The sequence below is a fragment of the Schistocerca piceifrons genome, chromosome 1 (genome assembly GCF_021461385.2).
Source record: "Schistocerca piceifrons isolate TAMUIC-IGC-003096 chromosome 1, iqSchPice1.1, whole genome shotgun sequence".
Classification (NCBI taxonomy): Eukaryota; Metazoa; Arthropoda; class Insecta; order Orthoptera; family Acrididae; genus Schistocerca; species Schistocerca piceifrons.
The window spans coordinates 1,045,140,938-1,045,162,921 of NC_060138.1; the positions used below are offsets into that span (position 1 = coordinate 1,045,140,938).

A 21,984-nucleotide genomic window follows, 5' to 3' on the forward strand; every position below is an offset into this window, starting at 1 on the left:
TTAGTTATCTTATTAAGCTTACTGTAATCAACACAAAAGCGCCAACTGCCATCCTTCTTCCTGACGAGGACCACTGGTGATGACCATGGGTTCTGCGAAGGCTGGATGATATCATTCTTCATCATTTTCTCTATCTCGACGTGAATTATTCAATGTGCCATTGCTGACACACAGCATGCTCTCTGGCTTATTGGTTGACAGTCTCCAGTGCTAATCCAGTGCTTCACTGTTGATTTGTCTAATTTGCTCTCCATCTGTGGATTGAATCATTCAGAGAACTCTTGAAGAATGGCAAGTAGCTTCTGCTGTTGTTCGTTAGTGAGATCTGGTGATAGTCGAGCTAGAAGAAAGGCATAACATACTCAAAGAAGTGGTTCAGGAGAGGCTAATGTTCTATCTGTTCCATTTATGCAAAGTTGCAAAATTTATACTCACAATCGTCATTATTGCGGTCCAGATGATGTGCAACCCCAACAGTTCTGCTATGTGACTGAAGAAAAAATATGAGTAGAATGAACAAAACTAAAGTATGTAGTATAAGAACAGTAAAAACATAGGAGATTCAGTCCAAGTTAGATAATTCAGACTCATTATGTATTTTAATGATATTATCCAGGTGTACACTTTGGTTGAGTTGACATCTGCTCCTCTTTTTCAAGGATATAATGTATGGAAGGACGATGGTTCAATCCCGTGTCCAGCCATTCTGATTTAGGTTTTCCATGATTGCCCTAAATCGCTCCAGGCAAATGCTGGGATGGTTCATTTCAAAGGGCACGGCCGACTTCCTTCCCCATCCTTCCCTAATCCTATGAGACCGATAACCTTCCTGTTTGGTCTCTTCCCCCAAACAACCAACCAACCAACGGTATCCCAGAGTGAGCGGTGGCTGACATCTCACAAACAACAAATTTAATGTAGTCTTCTTGTTAAGCAGTTATGGTAGTGCATTTATAACTGAACTCTCCTCATTGCTCATTGCCCTATTTCAAAATAGATTGGAAGAAATTTCTGCAGTGTGATGTATGTTAAAAAAAGTGTTGTTGTTAATCAAGACCTGAAATATAATGATTAATTCTCTCTCTCCACTTTGCTGTGGCAGTGTCCTGTTGGTCAACTTTCATTCAACTCAAAATGTATCATTAAAGTGATGTTTAATGTACTTACTTTGTACATGATTGGTCAACAGTAACAAATTTGATATCTCTGATATGTTTGCAGTCATACAATGACCTTAGAGCTGCGTACAATGAACTTGAAAGCAAACTGCACACACAGAGTACAGCACTTATTGCTCTGCAGCAACATAATAAGCAGCTAACTGCTCTTGTTGAAGTACAGGAAAAAGATGTGAATGAGTACAAGGACAAGACTGAAAGAATAGAAGGTACGGCATTAAGTTGAACTATTTCTATACAATATTGTCAGTTATATTAATTATATTTGTGTAGGTCACTTGTGAAGTGCTGCTGGGTTTGTATAACATATTACTGTTTTTTAAGTGAAATAATCATTTCGTGAGTAATCAAGGAGTTCCTACAGGTAATTTTGTTAAGACAGATCAGTACATTTAATTTTGATTTGAAACTTATAATTATGTGCAAAACATATTTATGCTGCTGATATATTAACTTGTACATAATCTGTTTACAGTAATAGATCCTTAACATTATTTATAATCTATAAAGACTCAGTACTTTCAAAATGTAGTTTTGCTCTTTCAAGCGCACTCTAGACCTTACTCAGTTGAATCTTCAAATCCATTGGCCAGCTAGATTTAAAAAATAATAACCGTCATTCTCCCTTAAGATGTAGGAAACAAAAGAAAATAAAAACTTCGTTTGTTCATCACGCCAAAACTAAATCAAAAATGTGATTTATTCATGACCAAGGAATGTGATCCAGTACTTACAGTGTCAACTTATTTCTGTAGGGTGAAGGCTCAAATACTCCATCCAGCCATCCAGATTCAGGTATCTTTTGCTTCTTATTTATCATTTAAGTTGAATAATGGGATTGCATACCTTCCACATGGTATTGGTTTCAGTCATTGGAGTTTGTGTTTGTAAAACCATGACTCCTCCATCAAGACCAATCTGGCTTGGGTGACCCTGCCAGTAGCTATGCTACTGCCGGCACAGATCTCGACTTCGTCAGAGCGTGCAAACCCTCCCACCCGGCACTGAAGGTGCCTACGATAAGGCGGTGTATCCTGGGAGGGAGACCTTCATATAGAATCTGAGCTGTCATTAATTTTTCATACATTCTCACTTTAATAATAATCTTGGAGTTGAAGCTCTTTTTCCCGTGTTTGTTTTAACAACACATATGTTTCTGGATGGGGTCCTCCTCCAGCAAAACACATTTTTGTTTTTTATCCCATACATGTTTCACTGCAGTTGCAGCATCTTCAGTGGGCTTTTATTTCATGGCTTTTTACCACATAGTGTGGTTCTCCTGATGTGTTACGTTTTTACAGTGACTGATTTCTTTCACAGTTTGTCGTGTTTTCTGTAGTCCTCATCTTCTTCACTGTGTTATTAAGCTGTCACTGTTACTGTTCCACTGTTTACCAGCTGTAAAGGCAAGGTAAACAGCTGGTGAGCAGTGAAACAGTGACAGTGAAGAAGATGAGGAATACAGAAAACACGGCAAACTGTGAAAGAAATCAGTCACTGTAAAAATGTAACACATCAGGAAAACCACACTATGTGGTAAAAAGCCATAAAATAAAAGCCCACTGCGGATGCTGTAATGCAGTGAAACGTGTTTGGGATAAAAATCAAAATTGTGTTTTGCTAAAGACAGACCCCATTCGTAAACATATGAAACAGTCACTGCAGGCAACTTCTGTAGAAATGTATGAACAACAAATTATGACTAATGTTGATCTTCCACACTTCCTCCTTGTTCGTTATTCACATACCGTTTTTATTCACGTACTGGGAAAATCGAGGTATGTTCAATACAAACATGAGAGCTATGCAGAATTAATAACCATGTGTTCTGACAAATTGTAAAAGAAGTGGCGTACCAGAATATGAAATGCCATTGTGAACCTTAGATAGGGATGCATTACCTGTACGGACATTATTTTTATTTCTTGTATAGTGGTTGTGAATTTCACGATTTCTTCCAAATTCATCTTAAAATGAATTACTTGTACTATTACAAAATAAGTATATTATCATTAAAGTGTAATGATTCCGAGCTCTTGCTGTAAGATTTTCATCAGTCTTGGGATGGGTACTGTCCCATAATTTATTATTCCATCTATACGATGCCAAAGTTACTTAAAAGGTAGGGCCACTCCACTTTTTCACTATTAGTTGAGATCCGTATCTACTAATTTTCTTTTTCTCTTACAAAAGCTACTAACTGATATCCTCCCTTTAAGCAACAGGAACTGTATTTAGAATTGTTGTATAATAGTATTCAGCATTACTTTTTTATCCTGGCTGCTTCTGTGTACTGACATTGGGGCCATTCTGTGCCAAGTAGTATAATTTCGGAAAAATTTCCCACATGACTATAATGGATTTTGATTAAATTCTGTGTGAACATTCACATGTTCCCAGTGAACAATAGCTAAATTTCACTTTTGCCAGCTTAGTACATGCAGAGATAAAATCATTCATTTGACCCCATTGTGCAGCTTTCAACAGTACATCTCAGAGTTTTCAGCAACTTTGAGTCATATTATCTCTGGCAATATGTTATTGAAAGAAACTAGACTAGGTCATAATGAACAGCTTTTGGCACTCTCTTACGTGGAGTAATTAAAGAAATTGGTAGCAACTTTTACATGGATAAATTGAAGCAAAGTCGGCCAAAAAAATAGTTGTTTGAAAAAATGAGAAGTTTAATTTTTATATCTCTGGAGATACGCACTTGATAAGCCTAAAACTCTGTGTGTGATAACTTACCATCACAAGGTCTTGGAACATAAAATTCCATTCTCCTACTGCTTACCAGTAGTTTACAAATTGAGTGAAAAATTAACATTTCTTATAAAAACTAAAAAAAATTGGTATTTTCAGCCTACTGCTACAAAAAAATATTTCCTGCACTCTTTTAAACCATTAGAAATGCCATTGTCTGAACTACCTAAAAACTAGATTTGATTTTGCAATGCGAGCATATAAGGCTCTACAAAGTAATGACAAGGTTGTGGTGAAGCAAGCTGGTATATTTTTACTTCCCCTCTTGTTTTGCCATCTGCCTCCTTAAAATTCATTTTTTCATTTTTGAATTAATTGCCATTAACGTACGTGAGTATAATCTGCATTTTCATAAAAGATAAAGGTTGGCCCTCAGTTTTAAAGAGTATAACACCAAATCTAATTTTGTACTTAGTTTATCTAAAAACAAAGATGATGTGACTTACCAAATGAAAGTGCTGGCAGGTCGACAGACACACAAACAAACACAAACATACACACAAAATTCAAGCTTTCGCAACAAACTGTTGCCTCATCAGGAAAGAGGGAAGGAGAGGGAAAGACGAAAGGATGTGGGTTTTAAGGGAGAGGGTAAGAAGTCATTCCAATCCCGGGAGCGGAAAGACTTACCTTAGGGGGAAAAAAGGACGGGTATACGCTTGCACACACACACACACACACATATCCATCCACACATATACAGACACAAGCAGACTGAGCAAGTGGGAACTTTCCCTGCAATAGATCCTACGTTCCCGTAACCCTCCTGGCCTCAACCTTCGTTAGTTGGTGTCCTCACCCATCCAGCCCCTTCCCTGCTCTCATTCCAGCACTACACAGCTGTCATTCCACCACCACAACCAGTTTTTTGTATTTTATTTTATTATTTTTTCTCTCTATTTCTCTCCTTTTCCATTACTCCCTCCCCCCCCCCCCCCCTCCACACCTTCCCACCTCACCCCTGCCTGCCACCCAATTTGCAGCACTTCACTGTCCACCAAGCCCACCATACTATCCCTCCCCCTCCCCACACCAGCCCCCTCCTTTCCCCTACCTAGTTGCCACTTCCATCGTGCACTGGTGGCGCTGCTCGCTGTGTGGTTTCAGTTGCCTGAGACTGCCGTCGTGTGTCATCCTTGGTTTTCCATTGTTTGATTTGTGTTTAGCAATGGATTCACACGGATTGGGACACTCTGGACAAAGTAGGGACAAAAATTTTGTTTCTGTAATGCCATTGTTGCATTGCCAAACATCAGAATTTGCATCTTGAAGTCCTTAAATTTGATCTAACAGAAGATGAGCTAATTGTCATAATGGATTTTGCTGAAAATTATTCATTTATCATTCAGGATGCTGTGCAAGTTTTCCAGGGAAAATAGACAAGCATCAATCCATCCATATGTCATGGACAGAATGTCCAGTGAAGGAGTCACTGATTTCAAAATTAAATATCTTGAAAACTAAGGGTAATAGATTAGTGCAACAAAAGATGTGTTTATTGTGAAAGTTTAAGAATTTTGTATGGAAATTATACAGATGTTTCAAAATAGGTCGAAAAGCTGCTAACAGATGGCACAGTAACTGCAATGCATAGTAACTATAAATATTGCATTGCAGCTCAGTGTGATCAGTTCCACTGTTGAAATATGAAAGGAGGTTAGTTACCAAAGGAAGAGGTTGAAATCATGCATTCCATTAAACAATGGGTTTTTCTGGTACCGTCAACCAGATTCACTTTACACTCATTTTTTTTCTGGGTTTTATAAAGGGTGATTAATTATACAATTCATAGAAATGGGTTTGTGTGCCCCATAAGTGTTCTCAAGAACTATTATGGTCTCCAAATGAAGGAAAATCATGTTCATTACATGTATTAAACAGAAAAACATTGTGTGTGTACACAAACATATTCTTAGCAAGATATTCTGCAGTATTGCCCTGTGATGAGTAGCTTTACACATGATAGGAAAACTGTTCAAACTACACAGCATACAGGGCCATGTGTTAGCAACTTTCCAAACTAGTGGCACAACACTTTTCATAGCTTTATTGACTTTTCTGAACACATTACAAGAAAAAGTGGAATATGGCGAGTCATTTCATTTTTAATTTTGTGTGAAGTACAGTGAAAACAATGTTTCTGCTGCGTGAAGAGCACAGCTTCCTCACTCTTCACTTTTACAGAATTCTGTAGCAGCAGTGAGGAAAGTTGCTACTCACCATATAGCGGAGATGCTGAGTCGCGATAGGCACAATAAAAAATTCACTATCGCGACTCAGCATCTCCGCTATATGGTGAGTAGCAACTTCCCTTCTCTGGTATTGTTACATTCCATCCTGGATTTTCCAGTGTTTGATTTTAACCCTAATTTTACTTTAGTAAGGACTGAATATTTACATAAGTGATTGCAGGTATTCCTTAAATTTCAGAAACCCTATTCTTAATGCCCTAGGATCATCGAGTAATTGATTTCTGAGATATCTTCAACATCAGGCAATACATACGTGCTATTTTGTCTAAAACTGACATAGTGAGATCGTGGCTGTGTACAATAAATACAGAGAAGAAGACAGCAACCAGCCACTGTTAATACTGCTATTTATTTAAGTAAATAGTTCCGTAACTGGTTTTGAACTGGCAAGTTCATCATCAGACCGCTGTTCACATGATTTGCAAGATACACTTTACATAATCGTCAGTTTTCGATTTTTATTCTTCCACTGTGGCGAAATATTCTTGGTGTGTTGATGCCCTACAGTAGAAAACAGTGTTAGAAGCGCCCTATGTGAACGTAACTGACCTGCAAACGATGAAATACAGAGTAAGTAAGTATGTGAGGTTAACTGTTTATGATACTTACATCTTAAATTCCACGCGATTTTGTTGCGAAGTTGCAGGATTGTATATTTCAAAGATTCCAAAATATATCCAGCACTTATATAATTTGTGCATCACCATATTGGGCAAAGCAACACACACACACACACACACATTTTACATAAATAATTTTATTGTCATCCTTTTATACCATTGCAGTAACACTGCTGAGTTGTAAATATAATCACTGTTGTCCTTTATTACTGCCTGATGATTAGGTTCCTTTAAGGAATCATCAGGTAAATCTGAATCACTGCAACATTGAATAGTGTTTCAGCATCTTCAGGTGTCGCACAACTTATTTCTTTAATACAGCCGTCATTTTCTGCAATACAGTTACAAAATTACGCATAGGCAAATGTCTTTAACTTGCAGTTGTGTACAACTCCCTTAAATATCTAGGTTTAATTGATACAATACCAGTTACTTACTGTGAGTGAAAAATAACTTACCACAGCCTACGAAAGCGTTACTGCCTAATGAAGAAATCACATTATGAAAGGTTAAAGAACTAGAATTTTCTTCTGTAGTACATTTTTGATTCTCCAAAAGATTACTAATTGTTCTTCCCCTAAAAAAAATGTTGACTCCACAACAACAGGCTCGAAACTAACAATCACAATAATAGATGAGCACTGTTAAAAATATTGCAAATGTTATAATATCAACAGTGTGTCTGTAAGGCTATAGGTTAGTCCAAATTTTGGTCATGTCTCTAAAAATACACAGTCTTTATTTAGTATCAAAAGGATGTATTTGCACTTGCTGTTATGTCTTTTAATGCTGTAGTACTGCAAAGGGGACCAAAATGATGTAAAAGGCAAATGCTACTGTGACATAAACATTAAAGTGAATTTGTGGATATGCTACACACTATCTCTGGAATGATTTGAGATTGTAGTTCAGTCTTTTTTGCAATCAATAGATTAGTTTTTCTAGACAGTGAAGAAGTACGTGTGTTGAAATGGCCAATTTTGTAGACGTGTCGTTATGAGTCTAAACCCCCTTAATATTCTCTCTTTGTGTCTCTGATTTTGTTATTTCATTATGTAGTTAGTATGATAAATATTAAGAATATACTCTAAAAACAAAGATGATGTGACTTACCAAACGAAAGTGCTGGCAGGTCGATAGACACACAAACAAACACAAACATACACACAAAATTCAAGCTTTCGCAACAAACGGTTGCTTCGTCAGGAAAGAGGGAAGGAGAGGGAAAGACGAAAGAATGTGGGTTTTAAGGGAGAGGGTAAGGAGTCATTCCAATCCCGGGAGCGGAAAGACTTACCTTAAGGGGAAAAAAGGACAGGTATACACTCGCGCGCGCACACACACACACACACACACATATATATATCCATCCGCACATACACAGACAGAAGTATGTGCGGATGGATATGTGTGTGCGAGTGTGTGTGCGAGTGTATACCTGTCCTTTTTTCCCCCTAAGGTAAGTCTTTCCGCTCTCGGGATTGGAATGACTCCTTACCCTCTCCCTTAAAACCCACATTCTTTCGTCTTTCCCTCTCCTTCCCTCTTTCCTGATGAGGCAACCGTTTGTTGCGAAAGCTTGAATTTTGTGTGTATGTTTGTGTTTGTTTGTGTGTCTATCGACCTGCCAGCACTTTCGTTTGGTAAGTCACATCATCTTTGTTTTTAGATATATTTTTCCCACGTGGAATGTTTCTCTCTATTATATAAGAATATACTCTGTATGACAGATTAATTTCTCATTGTGATATATAAAGTTTGTCTGGAAAGTAATGTCACTAAGCTAAATTACGTGCACCAATAATGTCAGTATGTCAGTAAACATCAGTGTAATGATGAGAACAGTATAACACATCAATTCTTTAAAATACCATCTACAGTGCAACCTCTATATAACGTTTTTCAAGGGACCACAAATTCTGAACACTGTATAGAGGAAAACACTATAAAGAGGAAGGCTTCCAAATAATAATTATAGGGCATTACTGAAGATCGGGATACCACTAATCAGCTTTGACAAATGGTGCCATAGATGACATTTTAAATTTTCACAACACTGTAATATGATATTGCAGATGATCAATGTATGAAATGATTCGTTTTTTTGTAATTAAAACTTGGGGCCCGGTAGGTGGATGGGTGACAGTAAATGGCACCAAAAAGATCGCAAGCAGAATGTGCGTCACATGTCACGTGACCAGGTTCTGCCGCTGACATGTGAAACACGTTGAGTGCAGGCTTTCCGAGCCGGTGCAAACTGTGAATCCACAGAACGGAAAACAATGCGTCTACATCCAGTCACTTCAACATTATAAAGAAGTAAATAATTGACCAGGGTTCCAAAAATATGAGCATTGTATGGAGGAAATTGTAATATAGAGGAAACACAGTAAAGAGGAACATTTAACATTGTTTATATGGACTTTTAGTCGGGACCGAAGAAAACAGATGTAACATGGAGGAAAACATTATATGGAGGAACATTATAAAGAGGTTTCACTGTACTTGCATCACTAAACTTTTGCCAGCAAGATTTCTAAGTGCTTTGGGTATCCTGAAAGGCCCAGGTTCCAGAAGTCCTCTAGGGCTCATGTAACAGCAGCGTAGTCTCCAAATGGTGTCCTTTCAAGGTGAGCTGGAGAGAAAGATAAATAAATGAATATCAAGGAGCAAGGTCGAAACAGTATGGGGGCTGGGGCAGAATTGCTACTTCGTTTTTTGATCAAATAATCCCTTGCCATGAAGGTGGTGTGGCTGTTATCTTGTTGGTACTTTCAGGATCTGGCAATGTGTGTTCTGATGCATACAACGTTTCCCTCCCTCCAAGCCTGTCGAGCACATCCTCATAGAAGGTAGAGCACCGATGTTCTGCTCTGCAGGGACAATCTCATTGTGGACGATATCACTGACACTGAATAAAGACACTCAGCATTACCTTCACTTTGGATCTGTTTGTGTGCCTTCTTGGGACATGGTGATTGCAAGGTGTGCCACTTGGAGCTCGTCTTCTTGTCATATTGGAAAACCCATTACAACATTGTTCAGAAAGATAGCGTAATTTATACACAATTCCAGAATTTCTTCACGAATGAACTCTCGGTTGGACTTGTGGTCATCGTTTAATGTTTTGGGTCCAGTTGTTCTCACACTTTTTTCATATGCGATTGTGTGAATGCCTCTAGTGTCTGAGCAATCACATGGACACTCATTCTATGTTTAGTGTTTAAAAGTTAAAGCCCAGGATTCACACTGTCATCACCTTTCAAGGGTATTATGTTGTTGATCTCATACCAGGCTTCCAAAAAGGTCTTGTGCTACTGAAACACCTTCCATTTTGACAGACATTCTCTCCCAAATGCCTGCCCAGTCACTGGAAATGTTTTCACAGTGAACTTCGTAAGTTTCACACATAATTTAATAGCATAGCATTGTTCAAATCAACGCTGCATTTCAGCTGGAACCTGACCACTAGATTGAGGTTCATGTTGGGACATGTCCTGACTCTGCAGAAATGTGGAGGGACTGAAGTTGGTTGTGTGGGGAAGTTAATAACTGCCACCAACTAGCTCAAGCAAGTAGACTGCGCCCTGAACAATAAGAGCGTCAGAAAGAGTAGGTGACCTTACTTTCCAGGCAAATGCTTAATATTTTATTAACCCAATCAGATGAAGAGAGTGTTTAGCACTACTGGTGCATCCATTGGTCGAACTATTCTGCCTGAGATTTAATGTCAGATGCTCTGTTTTGTTACAGAAGAGTTGAAAAAGAAGCTAAGGGGTGTCCATACAGCCAAGGCAAAGGCGGACCATAAATATCATAGTATAGCGAAGTCGGCTATAGAACTGGCAGTTATATTACAGGACAAAGGTAGTGCATTCTTTTTCAATCTGATATTACAGAACTATTGCACTGTTTATTGATTCTTCAGTAAAAGTGCTGCCTTTAAATATAAGAATTTAATCTTTTTATCTCTTTAAATTTTGTGTACGGCCTACAAACTTGTTAGATATACATAATATCCTTTATAATGGGCATCATTGGTGATAAATTGTAGTCTTCAGCATTCAGCTTCATTCTGTGGACCTGATTTATCACCAATTGTGTCTGTTATGTAGGTCATAAAGGCAGCACTTCTCTTTGCTACTCAAGTGGCATTTGTTCAGTTGCTAGTGTCTGTGACAACAGTTCTTCAGATAATGACTTCTGCTCAACCATGTCTGTTATAAAAGGCATAAAGGCAGCACATTTCTCTGCTACTTACATCACATTTGTTCATTTGATAGTGTCCACATCTGTATTAGTACAGTCTAAAATTATTTTCAGCAACTTTGTAACATGTCTAGAGAACTAGACTGAAAGGACACAGGAATCACAATTACAGAACAGAAATTAAACCATCTGACAAGGGAACTGTCCAGTCTGACATGTCCAAACCTGTCCTGAATTTTTTTTTATATGGGAAGAATACACTGAAAGCATCACAGTGGCAAAATTTCAGCTGCTGAAACACACTGCAAGTATTAAAATATAATAATAATAATAATAATAATAATAATAATAATAATAGAAAATTGCCATTGGCACATCAGTAAACAGACAACACGGTACAATGTGATAGTAATTTAAACTCAATTTTGGTTTCAGTTGATAGTTGCTCTGACACAATTGTTCGCTGTTGCTGTTTGCTTGAATTTGCAGCTCATTTAATAACCATAAGGTATCACTAAGTGTTGACATGGAGGCAAAACTGTCTTAATTTTTTTCCCCCATATACGTTTCCAGAGTTTCACAGTAATGTGGTTTACTGTTAATGTTTTTTCCTTGCAAAGGTGAAATACGAAGAGCATGGGATACAGCCAAAATAACCTACTGTTCCTGAATATATCTTACTTATTAGTTAATGTCTTGGATATTTATTTGAATGGTGTTGACGTTTTCATTAGAAATTGCGGAAAAATTAGAAAAAAAAGAAACAGGAAATAACGCTGACAATTCTATGAATTGTGCTTTGAGCTATGATTGTCCAGAATAAAAATACAGTTCATTCCTAACCGAAAGAAAATGTGTAGTAATGGCTGACAAGGAGGAGGTAGTAAAGCTTTTGGTTAAATGAAGAGGGGAAAAAACACTTTAAAGTTAAAAGCAGTGTGCAGTGCGCCGATTTCAGTTTGTGGAATCTGGACATCAGTTGGCTAAATGGAAGAAAGATTTACATGGAGTATGACATATGTACCATAATGAAACCTGCAGAAGTGTGAAAGAAAAACAATTCAAAAAAATTGAGAACTGCTTGTGACAGTCACTGCACTGTGACCAATCGAGCTCTATGAGATTGGGTGCTCTCAATTGCAGGTGAGATAGACATTACGGAGTTTGAAGCTTTTTTGATCTGGTTAAACAGTTTTATGAAATTACACGGAAAACGAAATTGGAAAATTACGAAGTTTACTGCAAGTAAATGTCTACAGGACATGTTGTTAATAGGTAATGCTATAGAGAAATTTGTAGCTGACATCACAATGAAGCCTCTCATTATTTCATAAAATGCTGTGAATAAAGACAGTCAGTCAATTTCATGCAAGAACTGCCTGCAAAGACAAGAGTCATGCAGTCAATGAATGTATGACACATTTCTATTTAACAGTGCCAGTGATAAGTATCAATAAGTTACTGCTTGTACAGCTTTATATCTTTCTTCAGGAACCTTAAGGAAGTTGGGGGGGGGGGGGGGGGTGGAGGACTGTTTAGTTGGAAAAAATCATGTAATCGGTATAGCAGAATCGGGAAATCTGCAAGACAATAATTTTCAATACTACATCTCAAATGTCTTCCTACAGTTGCAGAAAATAATTCATTGCTTTTGTTGGACTCTTGATGTAGACACATGACACATCTGTCTTTAAGGGGATAACATAAAGACTGTTAATATAATTTGGATTCCACCTGGAACTAATAATGTAACTCAGTCTCTCGATAAAGAAATTTTTGTGACAGTGTACAGCATTTTTCAAAAAATTGTCGGACTATATAATTTCCTGTAGCTCTTTGTTATTATGGCAGATCAGTGGACCAGTATTGTTAAACTTCCGTCATATGTGCTTTGTTTGAATCACCATGTTCTCCAAATTTGCTCCTGTGTACCTGGTATGCATTACAATGTGCAGAACAACAGCCATGACCATTTCTTACCCCATCCCAACGTTGTCTAAATAAAATGAGTTATTGCTGTGAAGTGCTTGAATGCATTAATTTTTCTTTTCTCATGTGAGCCTGATGTAAGGAGAATATTTATCATTCGATAGAAACTAGGCATTTTTGTGATGACTAACAAGAAACTGTTTCTTGTTACTAAAATATACGTTCTTAAAAATTTGTCATAAAGCCTGTGAGATGAGAATTTCAAAATATATTTCATGTAAACAGATTGAAGTCATCTGTAATACATCATCATATGCTGCCTTGATTTTCTTTCTGCTGTTGGTCACTTGTGTAACAATTACATATTCAGCAATTTAGCTGTTGGTATGAATGGCAGGGTATTCAAAATAATGACTTAAGACATTTTTGGTATGGTTTAAGGGGAGACGGAAGGCAAGTGGGCTTCAAAAATTCGATTTTTAGATTTTAGCATATTTGAAATGCCTGGTCTTTCCTGCGTGAAACAGTTTTTGTTTTATATAAATCCAACAATATTTTCGTGAGATATGGTTTCCTGACACTCTGTGCAATCTGGCATTTAAGTGCCATGCCTTCCTTTCTGCGCCATGCAGAGATAATGCACAGCATTCTTTTACTCCTTGTATATTATTTCATGTTTTTATTGTTTTATCGCTTCAATGTTTCCTACCCTGTATCTACTATCGATACTCGTTTTTCCGATCGAGTTTGTCACTGTTTTCGAGCGTTAATGGTTGTGCTTAGTGAAGTTTGTTGTGAGTGAAGCGTTGATTTTATTTTCTTTGGTTCTCCTTGTTTTGATAAAAATGCCGCGAATAAAGCAATTCCTGCCTAAATTAAAATTCAGAGGAAATAAATACGTAAAGATAAATGAGGTTAATGGGTCAAAGGACCCGAGAATGTTAGACATCAAGAAAATCAGCACATCAAGAAAGAAATTGCAGTGTCTTCAAGGCATTTCCTGCGTTACCTTCTGAAGATGAACATTTCTTTGGAAATATTCTGGTGAACCTTAGCATGCTCTGTGATTTCGTTTCCAAAAATACTGTGTGCAGAATATGTGGTGGTGACGTATCTTTGGGTGAGAATCAGTGTCTTCATAAAGGGATTGTGTCAAACATGACAGTGAGTTGTACAAAATGTGGTGCAGTTGCTACAACCATGTCATAAAAAATGGCAAATAATAATTTATATGAGAACAACATAAGGCTAATGTATGGTCTCAGATCTATTGGTAATGGGATGGAGGCAGGCAAACTCTTAGGTGCATTACTTGACATTCCATATCCTCCTGCAGAATTTATGACTTCCAAGAATGTTATTGGTACTGCTGTTGCTAAAGTTTGTAACAGCTCAATGAAGGAATCGGCTGAAGAAGCACTCAAGGAAAGTGATGACAGTGAAAGTGGTGATGTTTGTGCGTGTTTTGAAGGCAGCTGACAGAAACATTGACACAATTCACTGAATGATGTCATGACAGCTACATCGTTTGATTCTGGCAAGGTAATTGATGTAGAGATTCTAAGCAAGTACTGTAAAACTTGTGGCAGTGGAACTGAGAAAGAGCATGAACATAACTGTCAGATAAATTATAGTGGTCCAAGAGGCGGGATGGAAGTAGCAGGAGTTCTCAGGATTTTTAATCGTTCAGTGGCAAACAGAGGAGTCAGATACACACAGTATTTAGGGGACGGTGACAGCAAGGCTTATGACCGGGTATGTGCAGAACAACCCTATGGTCCTAATGTCACAATTTCTAAATTGGAGTGCATTGGACATTTCCAGAAGAGAATGGGGTCCAAGTTGAGACGATTATTGAAAGAAAAGTAAAAAATAATATTGGAAGAGGGTAAGAAGATAGGTAGTAAAGGTCGCCTGACAAATGTTGAAATAGATTACAGAATTATTATGGCTTGGCCATAAGAAGAAATGTAGGGAATTTAGGAAACATGAAAAAAGCTGTATGGGCTACCTTTTTCCATTAGCTTTCCACAAATGAAAATCCAGTGCACAGTCTTTGCCCGAATGATCCTGACACTTGGTGCCAGTACACGAGAAGTGCCAGATATGACCAAAACATTTCTTACCTGCATCAGTAACGAATGAAATTAAACCCGTATTTAGAGGCCTTTGTAAAGATATGTTGTTGAAGAAACGTCTTCATGGGAAACCCCAAAATTTAAATGAATGTGTGAATTCTGTCATTTGGAACCGGTTACCAAAAACTGTATTTGTTCAGCTTACAATCCTCAAATTTGGTGTTTATGATGCATATTTTATGCTTCGATGATGGTGTAACTAGAAAACTGGATGTTTTGGGGTGTAATTAGAAAACTGGATGTTTTGGAATTATTGGGCATAAAATCTAGTGGAAATACTGCAGAATCCTTGGTGCAAATAGATAAAGAGAGAATCCGCATAGCAGATATTGCTAATTTAAAATGCACAAAAGAAGCCAGACAGAAAAGAAGAGTGACAGAGAGAAGAAAAGATGATCAGTATGATTCAGATGCTGCTCAGTGTGGTGCAGGAAAATATTAGTGGTAAGTAATTTTCATCAATAACTATGCTAGAATAGGAATATTAAACTTCCTGGCAGATTAAAACTGTGTGCCCGACCAAGACTCGAAATCGGGACCTTTGCCTTTCGCGGGCAAGTGCTCTACCATCTGAGCTACCGAAGCACGACTCACGCGCGGTCCTCACATCTTTACTTCTGCCAGTATGTCGTCTCCTACCTTCCAAACTTTACAGAAGCTCTTCTGCAAACCTTGCAGAACTAGCACTCCTGAAAGAAAGGATACTGCGGAGACATGGCTTAGCCACAGCCTAGGGAATGTTTCCAGAATGAGATTTTCACTCTGCAGCGGAGTGTGCGCTGATATGAAACTTCCTGGCAGATTAAAACTGTGTGCCCGACCGATACTCGAACTCGGGACCTTTGCCTTTCGCTGGCAAGTGCTCTACCATCTGAGCTACCGAAGCACGACTCACGCCCGGTCCTGACAGTTTTAATCTGCCAGGAAGTTTCATATCAGCGCACACTCCGCTGCAGAGTGAAAATATCTCATTCTGGAAACATCCCCCAGGCTGTGGCTAAGCCATGTCTCCGCAGTATCCTTTCTTTCAGGAGTGCTAGTTCTGCGAGGTTCGCAGGAGAGCTTCTGTGAAGTTTGGAAGGTAGGAGACGAGATACTGGCAGAAGTAAAGCTGTGAGGACCGGGCGTGAGTCACGCTTCGGTAGCTCAGATGGTAGAGCACTTGCCCGCGAAAGGCAAAGGTCCCGAGTTCGAGTCTCGGTCGGGCACACAGTTTTAATCTGCCAGGAAGTTTCATATCAGCGCACACTCCGCTGCAGGGTGAAAATCTCATTCAGGAATGTTAAACTTTACATGGATTTTTTTCAAAACTACATTTTTGTACTTTCAGGTACCATTATTTGATAAACTAATGAGGTTAGAAACATGAAATTTGGTCTGTTTGTACTGCAGATGGTAATAAGTAATAACAAGTAAATTGAGAACCACCAAACAATCAAACTGCTTTATAATAATTAATATACAAAAAAAAGTTAAATTTTAATAGTGAAAGATTAATTTTTTTTCTTCAAAACCATAAGAGATATTATGTTCAAACACAGATGATGTGCCTTACCGAACGAAAGTGCTGGCAGGTCGATAGACACACAAACAAACATGAAATTTTTATATATATTTAAAAACAAAGATGATGTGACTTACCATACAAAAGCGCTGGCAGGTCGATAGAAACACATACATACACACAAAATTCTAGCTTTCACAACCAATGGTTGCTTCGTCAGGAAAGAGGGAAGGAGAGGGAAAGACGAAAGGATGTGGGTTTTAAGGGAGAGGGTAAGGAGTCATTCCAATCCCGGGAGTGGAAAGACTTACCTTAGGGGAAAAAAGGACGGGTATACACTCGCGCACACACACACATATCCATCCGCACATACACAGACACAAGCAGACAATTGTAAAGGCAAAGAGTTTGGGCAGAGATGTCAGTCGAGGCGGAGGTAAAGAGACAAAGATGTTGTTGAAAGACAGGTGAGGTATGAGCGGCGGCAACTTGAAATTAGCGGAGGTTGAGGCCTGGCGGATAACGAGAAGAGAGGATATACTGAAGGGGAAGTTCCCATCTCCGGAGTTCTGACAGGTTGGTGTTAGTGGGAAGTATCCAGATAACCCGGACGGTGTAACTCTGTGCCAAGATGTGCTGGCCGTGCACCAAGGCTTGTTTAGCCACAGGGTGATCCTCATTACCAACAAACACTGTCTGCCTGTGTCCATTCATGCGAATGGACAGTTTGTTGCTGCTCATTCCCACATAGAAAGCTTCACAGTGTAGGCAGGTCAGTTGGTAGATCACGTGGGTGCTTTCACACGTGGCTCTGCCTTTGATCGTGAACACCTTCCGTGTTACAGGACTGGAGTAGGTGGTGGTGGGAGAGTGCATTGGACAGGTTTTACACCGGGCCGGTTACAAGGGTAGGAGCCAGAGGGTAAGGAAGGTGGTTTGGGGATTTCATAGGGATGAACTAAGAGGTTACGAAGGTTAGGTGGACGGCGGAAAGACAGTCTTGGTGGAGTGGGGAGGATTTCATGAAGGATGGATCTCATTTCAGGGCAGGATTTGAGGATGTCATATCCCTGCTGGAGAGCCATATTCAGAGTCTGATCCAGCCCCGGAAAGTATCCTGTCACAAATGGGGCACTTTTGTGGTGGTTCTGTGGGAGGTTCTGGGTTTGAGGGGATGAGGAAGTGGCTCTGGTTATTTGCTTCTGTACCAGGTTGGGAGGGTAGTTGCGGGATGTGAAAGCTGTTTTCAGGTTGTTGGTGTAATGGTTCAGGGATTCCGGACTGGAGCAGATTTGTTTGCCACGAAGACCTAGGCTGTAGGGAAGGGACCGTTTGATGTGGAATGGGTGGCAGCTGTCATAATGGAGGTACTGTTGCTTGTTGGTGGGTTTGAGGTGGACGGACGTGTGAAGCTGGCCATTGGACAGATGGAGGTCAATGTCAAGGAAAGTGGCATGGGATTGGGAGTAGGACCAGGTGAATCTGATGGAACCAAAGGAGTTGAGGTTGGAGAGGAAATTCTGGAGTTCTTCTTCACTGTGAGTCCAGATCATGAAGATGTCATCAATAAATCTGTACCAAACTTTGGGTTGGCAGGCCTGGGTAACCAAGACGGCTTCCTCTAAGCGACCCATGAATAGGTTGGCGTACGAGGGGGCCATCCTGGTACCCATGGCTGTTCCCTTTAATTGTTGGTATGTCTGGCCTTCAAAAGTGAAGAAGTTGTGGGTCAGGATGAAGCTGGCTAAGGTGATGAGGAAAGAGGTTTTAGGTAGGGTGGCAGGTGATCGGTGTGAAAGGAAGTGCTCCATCGCAGCGAGGCCCTGGACATGCGGAATATTCGTGTACAAGGAAGTGGCATCAATGGTTACAAGGATGGTTTCCGGGGGTAATAGATTGGGTAAGGATTCCAGGCGTTCGAGAAAGTGGTTGGTGTCTTTGATGAAGGATGGGAGACTGCATGTAATGGGTTGAAGGTGTTGATCTATGTAGGCAGAGATACGTTCTGTGGGGGCTTGGTAACCAGCTACAATGTGGCGGCCGGGATGATTGGGTTTGTGAATTTTAGGAAGAAGGTAGAAGGTAGGGGTGCGGGGTGTCGGTGGGGTTAGGAGGTTGATGGAGTCATGGGAAAGGTTTTGTAGGGGGGCCTAAGGTTCTGAGGATTCCTTGAAGCTCCGCCTGGACATCAGGAATGGGATTACCTTGGCAAACTTTGTATGTGGTGTTGTCTGAAAGCTGACGTAGTCCCTCAGCCACATACTCCCGACGATCAAGTACCATGGTCGTGGAACCCTTGTCCGCCGGAAGAATGACGATGGATCGTTCAGCCTTCAGATCACGGATAGCTTGGGCTTCAGCAGTGGTGATTTTTTAAGAAGAATTGAGATGCAACGTTGGAAGTCAGAAATTCCTGGAAGGTTTGGAGAGGGTGATTTTGAGGAAGAGGAGGTGGGTCCCGCTGTGACGGAGGACGGAACTGTTCCAGGCAGGGTTCAATTTGGATAGTGTCTTGGGGAGTTGGATCATTAGGAGTAGGATTAGGATCATTTTTCTTCATGGCAAAGTGATATTTCCAGCAGAGAGTACGAGTGTAGGACAGTAAATCTTTGACGAGGGCTGTTTGGTTGAATCTGGGAGTGGGGCTGAAGGTGAGGCCTTTGGATAGGACAGAGGTTTTGGATTGGGAGAGAGGTTTGGAGGAAAGGTTAACTACTGAATTAGGGTGTTGTGGTTCCAGATTGTGTTGATTGGAATTTTGAGGTTTTGGAGGGAGTGGAGCTGGAAGTGGGAGATTGAGTAGATGGGAGAGACTGGGTTTGTGTGCAATGAGAGGAGGTTGAGGTTTGCTGGAAAGGTTGTGAAGGGTGAGTGAGTTGCCTTTCCGGAGGTGGGAAACCAGGAGATTGGATAGTTTTTTGAGGTGGACTGACTCCATCAACCTCCTGACCCCACCGTCACCCCCCACCCCTACCTTCTACCTTCTTCCTAAAATCCACAAACCCAATCATCCCAGCCGCCCCATTGTAGCTGGTTACCAAGCCCCCACAGAACGTATCTCTGCCTACGTAGATCAACACCTTCAACCCATTACATGCAGTCTCCCATCCTTCATCAAAGACACCAACCACTTTCTCGAACGCCTGGAATCCTTACCCAATGTGTTACCCCCGGAAACCATCCTTGTAACCATTGATGCCACTTCCTTGTACACAAATATTCCGCACGTCCAGGACCTCGCTGCGATGGAGCACTTCCTTTCACACCGATCACCTGCCACCCTACCTAAAACCTCTTTCCTCATCACCTTAGCCAGCTTCATCCTGACCCACAACTTCTTCACTTTTGAAGGCCAGACATACCAACAATTAAAGGGATGGCCCCCTCGTACTCCAACCTATTCATGGGTCGCTTAGAGGAAGCCTTCTTGGTTACCCAGGCCTGCCAACCCAAAGTTTGGTACAGATTTATTGATGACATCTTCATGATCTGGACTCACAGTGAAGAAGAACTCCAGAATTTCCTCTCCAACCTCAACTCCTTTGGTTCCATCAGATTCACCTGGTCCTACTCCAAATCCCATGCCACTTTCCTTGATGTTGACCTCCACCTGTCCAATGGTCAGCTTCACACGTCCGTCCACCTCAAACCCACCAACAAGCAACAGTACCTCCGTTATGACAGCTGCCACCCATTCCACATCAAACGGTCCCTTCCCTACAGCCTAGGTCTTCGTGGCAAACGAATCTGCTCCAGTCCGGAATCCCTGAACCATTACACCAACAACCTGACAACAGGTTTCGCATCCTGCAACTACCCTCCCGACCTGGTACAGAAGCAAATAACCAGAGCCACTTCCTCATCCCCTCAAACCCAGAATCCCCCACAGAAGAACCACAAAGGTGCCCCACTTGTGACAGGATACTTTTCGGGACTGGACCAGACTCTGAATGTGGCTCTCCAGCAGGGATACGACATCCTCAAATCCTTTCCTGAAATGAGATCCATCCTTCATGAAATCCGCCCCACTCCACCAAGAGTGTCTATCCGCCGTCCACCTAACCTTCGTAACCTGTTAGTTCATCCCTATGAAATCCCCAAACCACCTTCCCTACCCTCTGGCTCCTATCCTTGTAACTGCCCCCGGTGTAGAACCTGTCCCATGCACCCTCCCACCACCACCTACTCCAGTCCCGTAACCCGGAAGGTGTACACGATCAAAGGCAGAGCCACATGTGAAAGCACCCACGTGATTTACCAACTGACCTACCTACACTGTGATGCATTCTATGTGGGAATGACCAGCAACAAACTGTCCATTCGCATGAATGGACACAGGCAGACAGTGTTTGTTGGTAATGAGGATCACCCTGTGGCTAAACATGCCTTGGTGCACGGCCAGCACATCTTGGCACAGAGTTACACCGTCCGGGTTATCTGGATACTTCCCACTAACACCAACCTATCCGACCTCCGGAGATGGGAACTTGCTCTTCAATATATCCTCTCTTCCCGTTACCCACTAGGCCTCAGTCTCCGCTAATTTCAAGTTGCCGCCACTCATACCTCACCTGTCATTCAACATCGTCTTTGCCTCTGCACTTCCGCCTCGACTGACATCTCTGCCCAAACTCTTTGTCTTTAAATATGTCTGCTTGTGTCTGTATATGTGTGGATGGATATGTGTGTGTGTGCGAGTGTATACCCGTCCTTTTTTCCCCAAGGTAAGTCTTTCCGCTCCCGGGATTGGAATGACTCCTTACCCTCTCCCTTAAAACCCACTTCCTTTCGTCTTTCCCTCTCCTTTCCTCTTTCCTGATGAGGCAACAGTTTGTTGCGAAAGCTTGAATTTTGTGTGTATGTATGTGTCTGTTTGTGTTTCTATCAACCTGCCAGCGCTTTCGTATGGTAAGTCACACCACCTTTGTTTATATGTAAAAATTTCATTGTTTTATCGCTTATAGTTCTTTTGAAAAGTGTACCTATACAAAGGTAAAATAGCATTGGCAGAAGAGGGTTAAAAACTGCGTTCCGTCTCCCCTTAAGTGCTTAAAATCCGTATGTTTCACTTTGGACTGTACACTACGTGGTGCTGGTTTCTCCTGTTACAGCTGCGTGTGCGTATTTGCAGTTACACGTGCTAAGCGGGGCTGTACAAACTACTGTTATAAGTAGTTCTTTGTGCAGCAAAAATTTGCAACTTTCAACATTTTTTAAATGATACTTGCAGTGTGCATTAGCAGCTAAATTTTTGAGAGTGAATATCTTTCATTGTATATTTCCTGTGTGAAAAATTTCACAATAGGTTTTGCTATGTTGGATTGCACCATTTGCTTGTGAAATTCGTAGACAATGTAGTACTTTCTGCAGGTAGTCAAATGAACTACAGAA

General features: G+C 40.5%; 1 protein-coding gene across 1 annotated transcript in view; it reads left to right on the plus strand.

The window, feature by feature from the left end:
• The window catches only part of LOC124731101, a 301,651-nt gene that overhangs the window by 67,210 nt on the left and 212,457 nt on the right, over window positions 1-21,984 (plus strand). Inside the window, exons 4-5 of the mRNA XM_047248509.1 lie at window positions 1,222-1,387; window positions 10,567-10,680. Of these exons, the coding sequence (XP_047104465.1) occupies window positions 1,222-1,387; window positions 10,567-10,680 (280 nt within the window). The remainder of the gene's footprint in view (window positions 1-1,221; window positions 1,388-10,566; window positions 10,681-21,984) is intronic.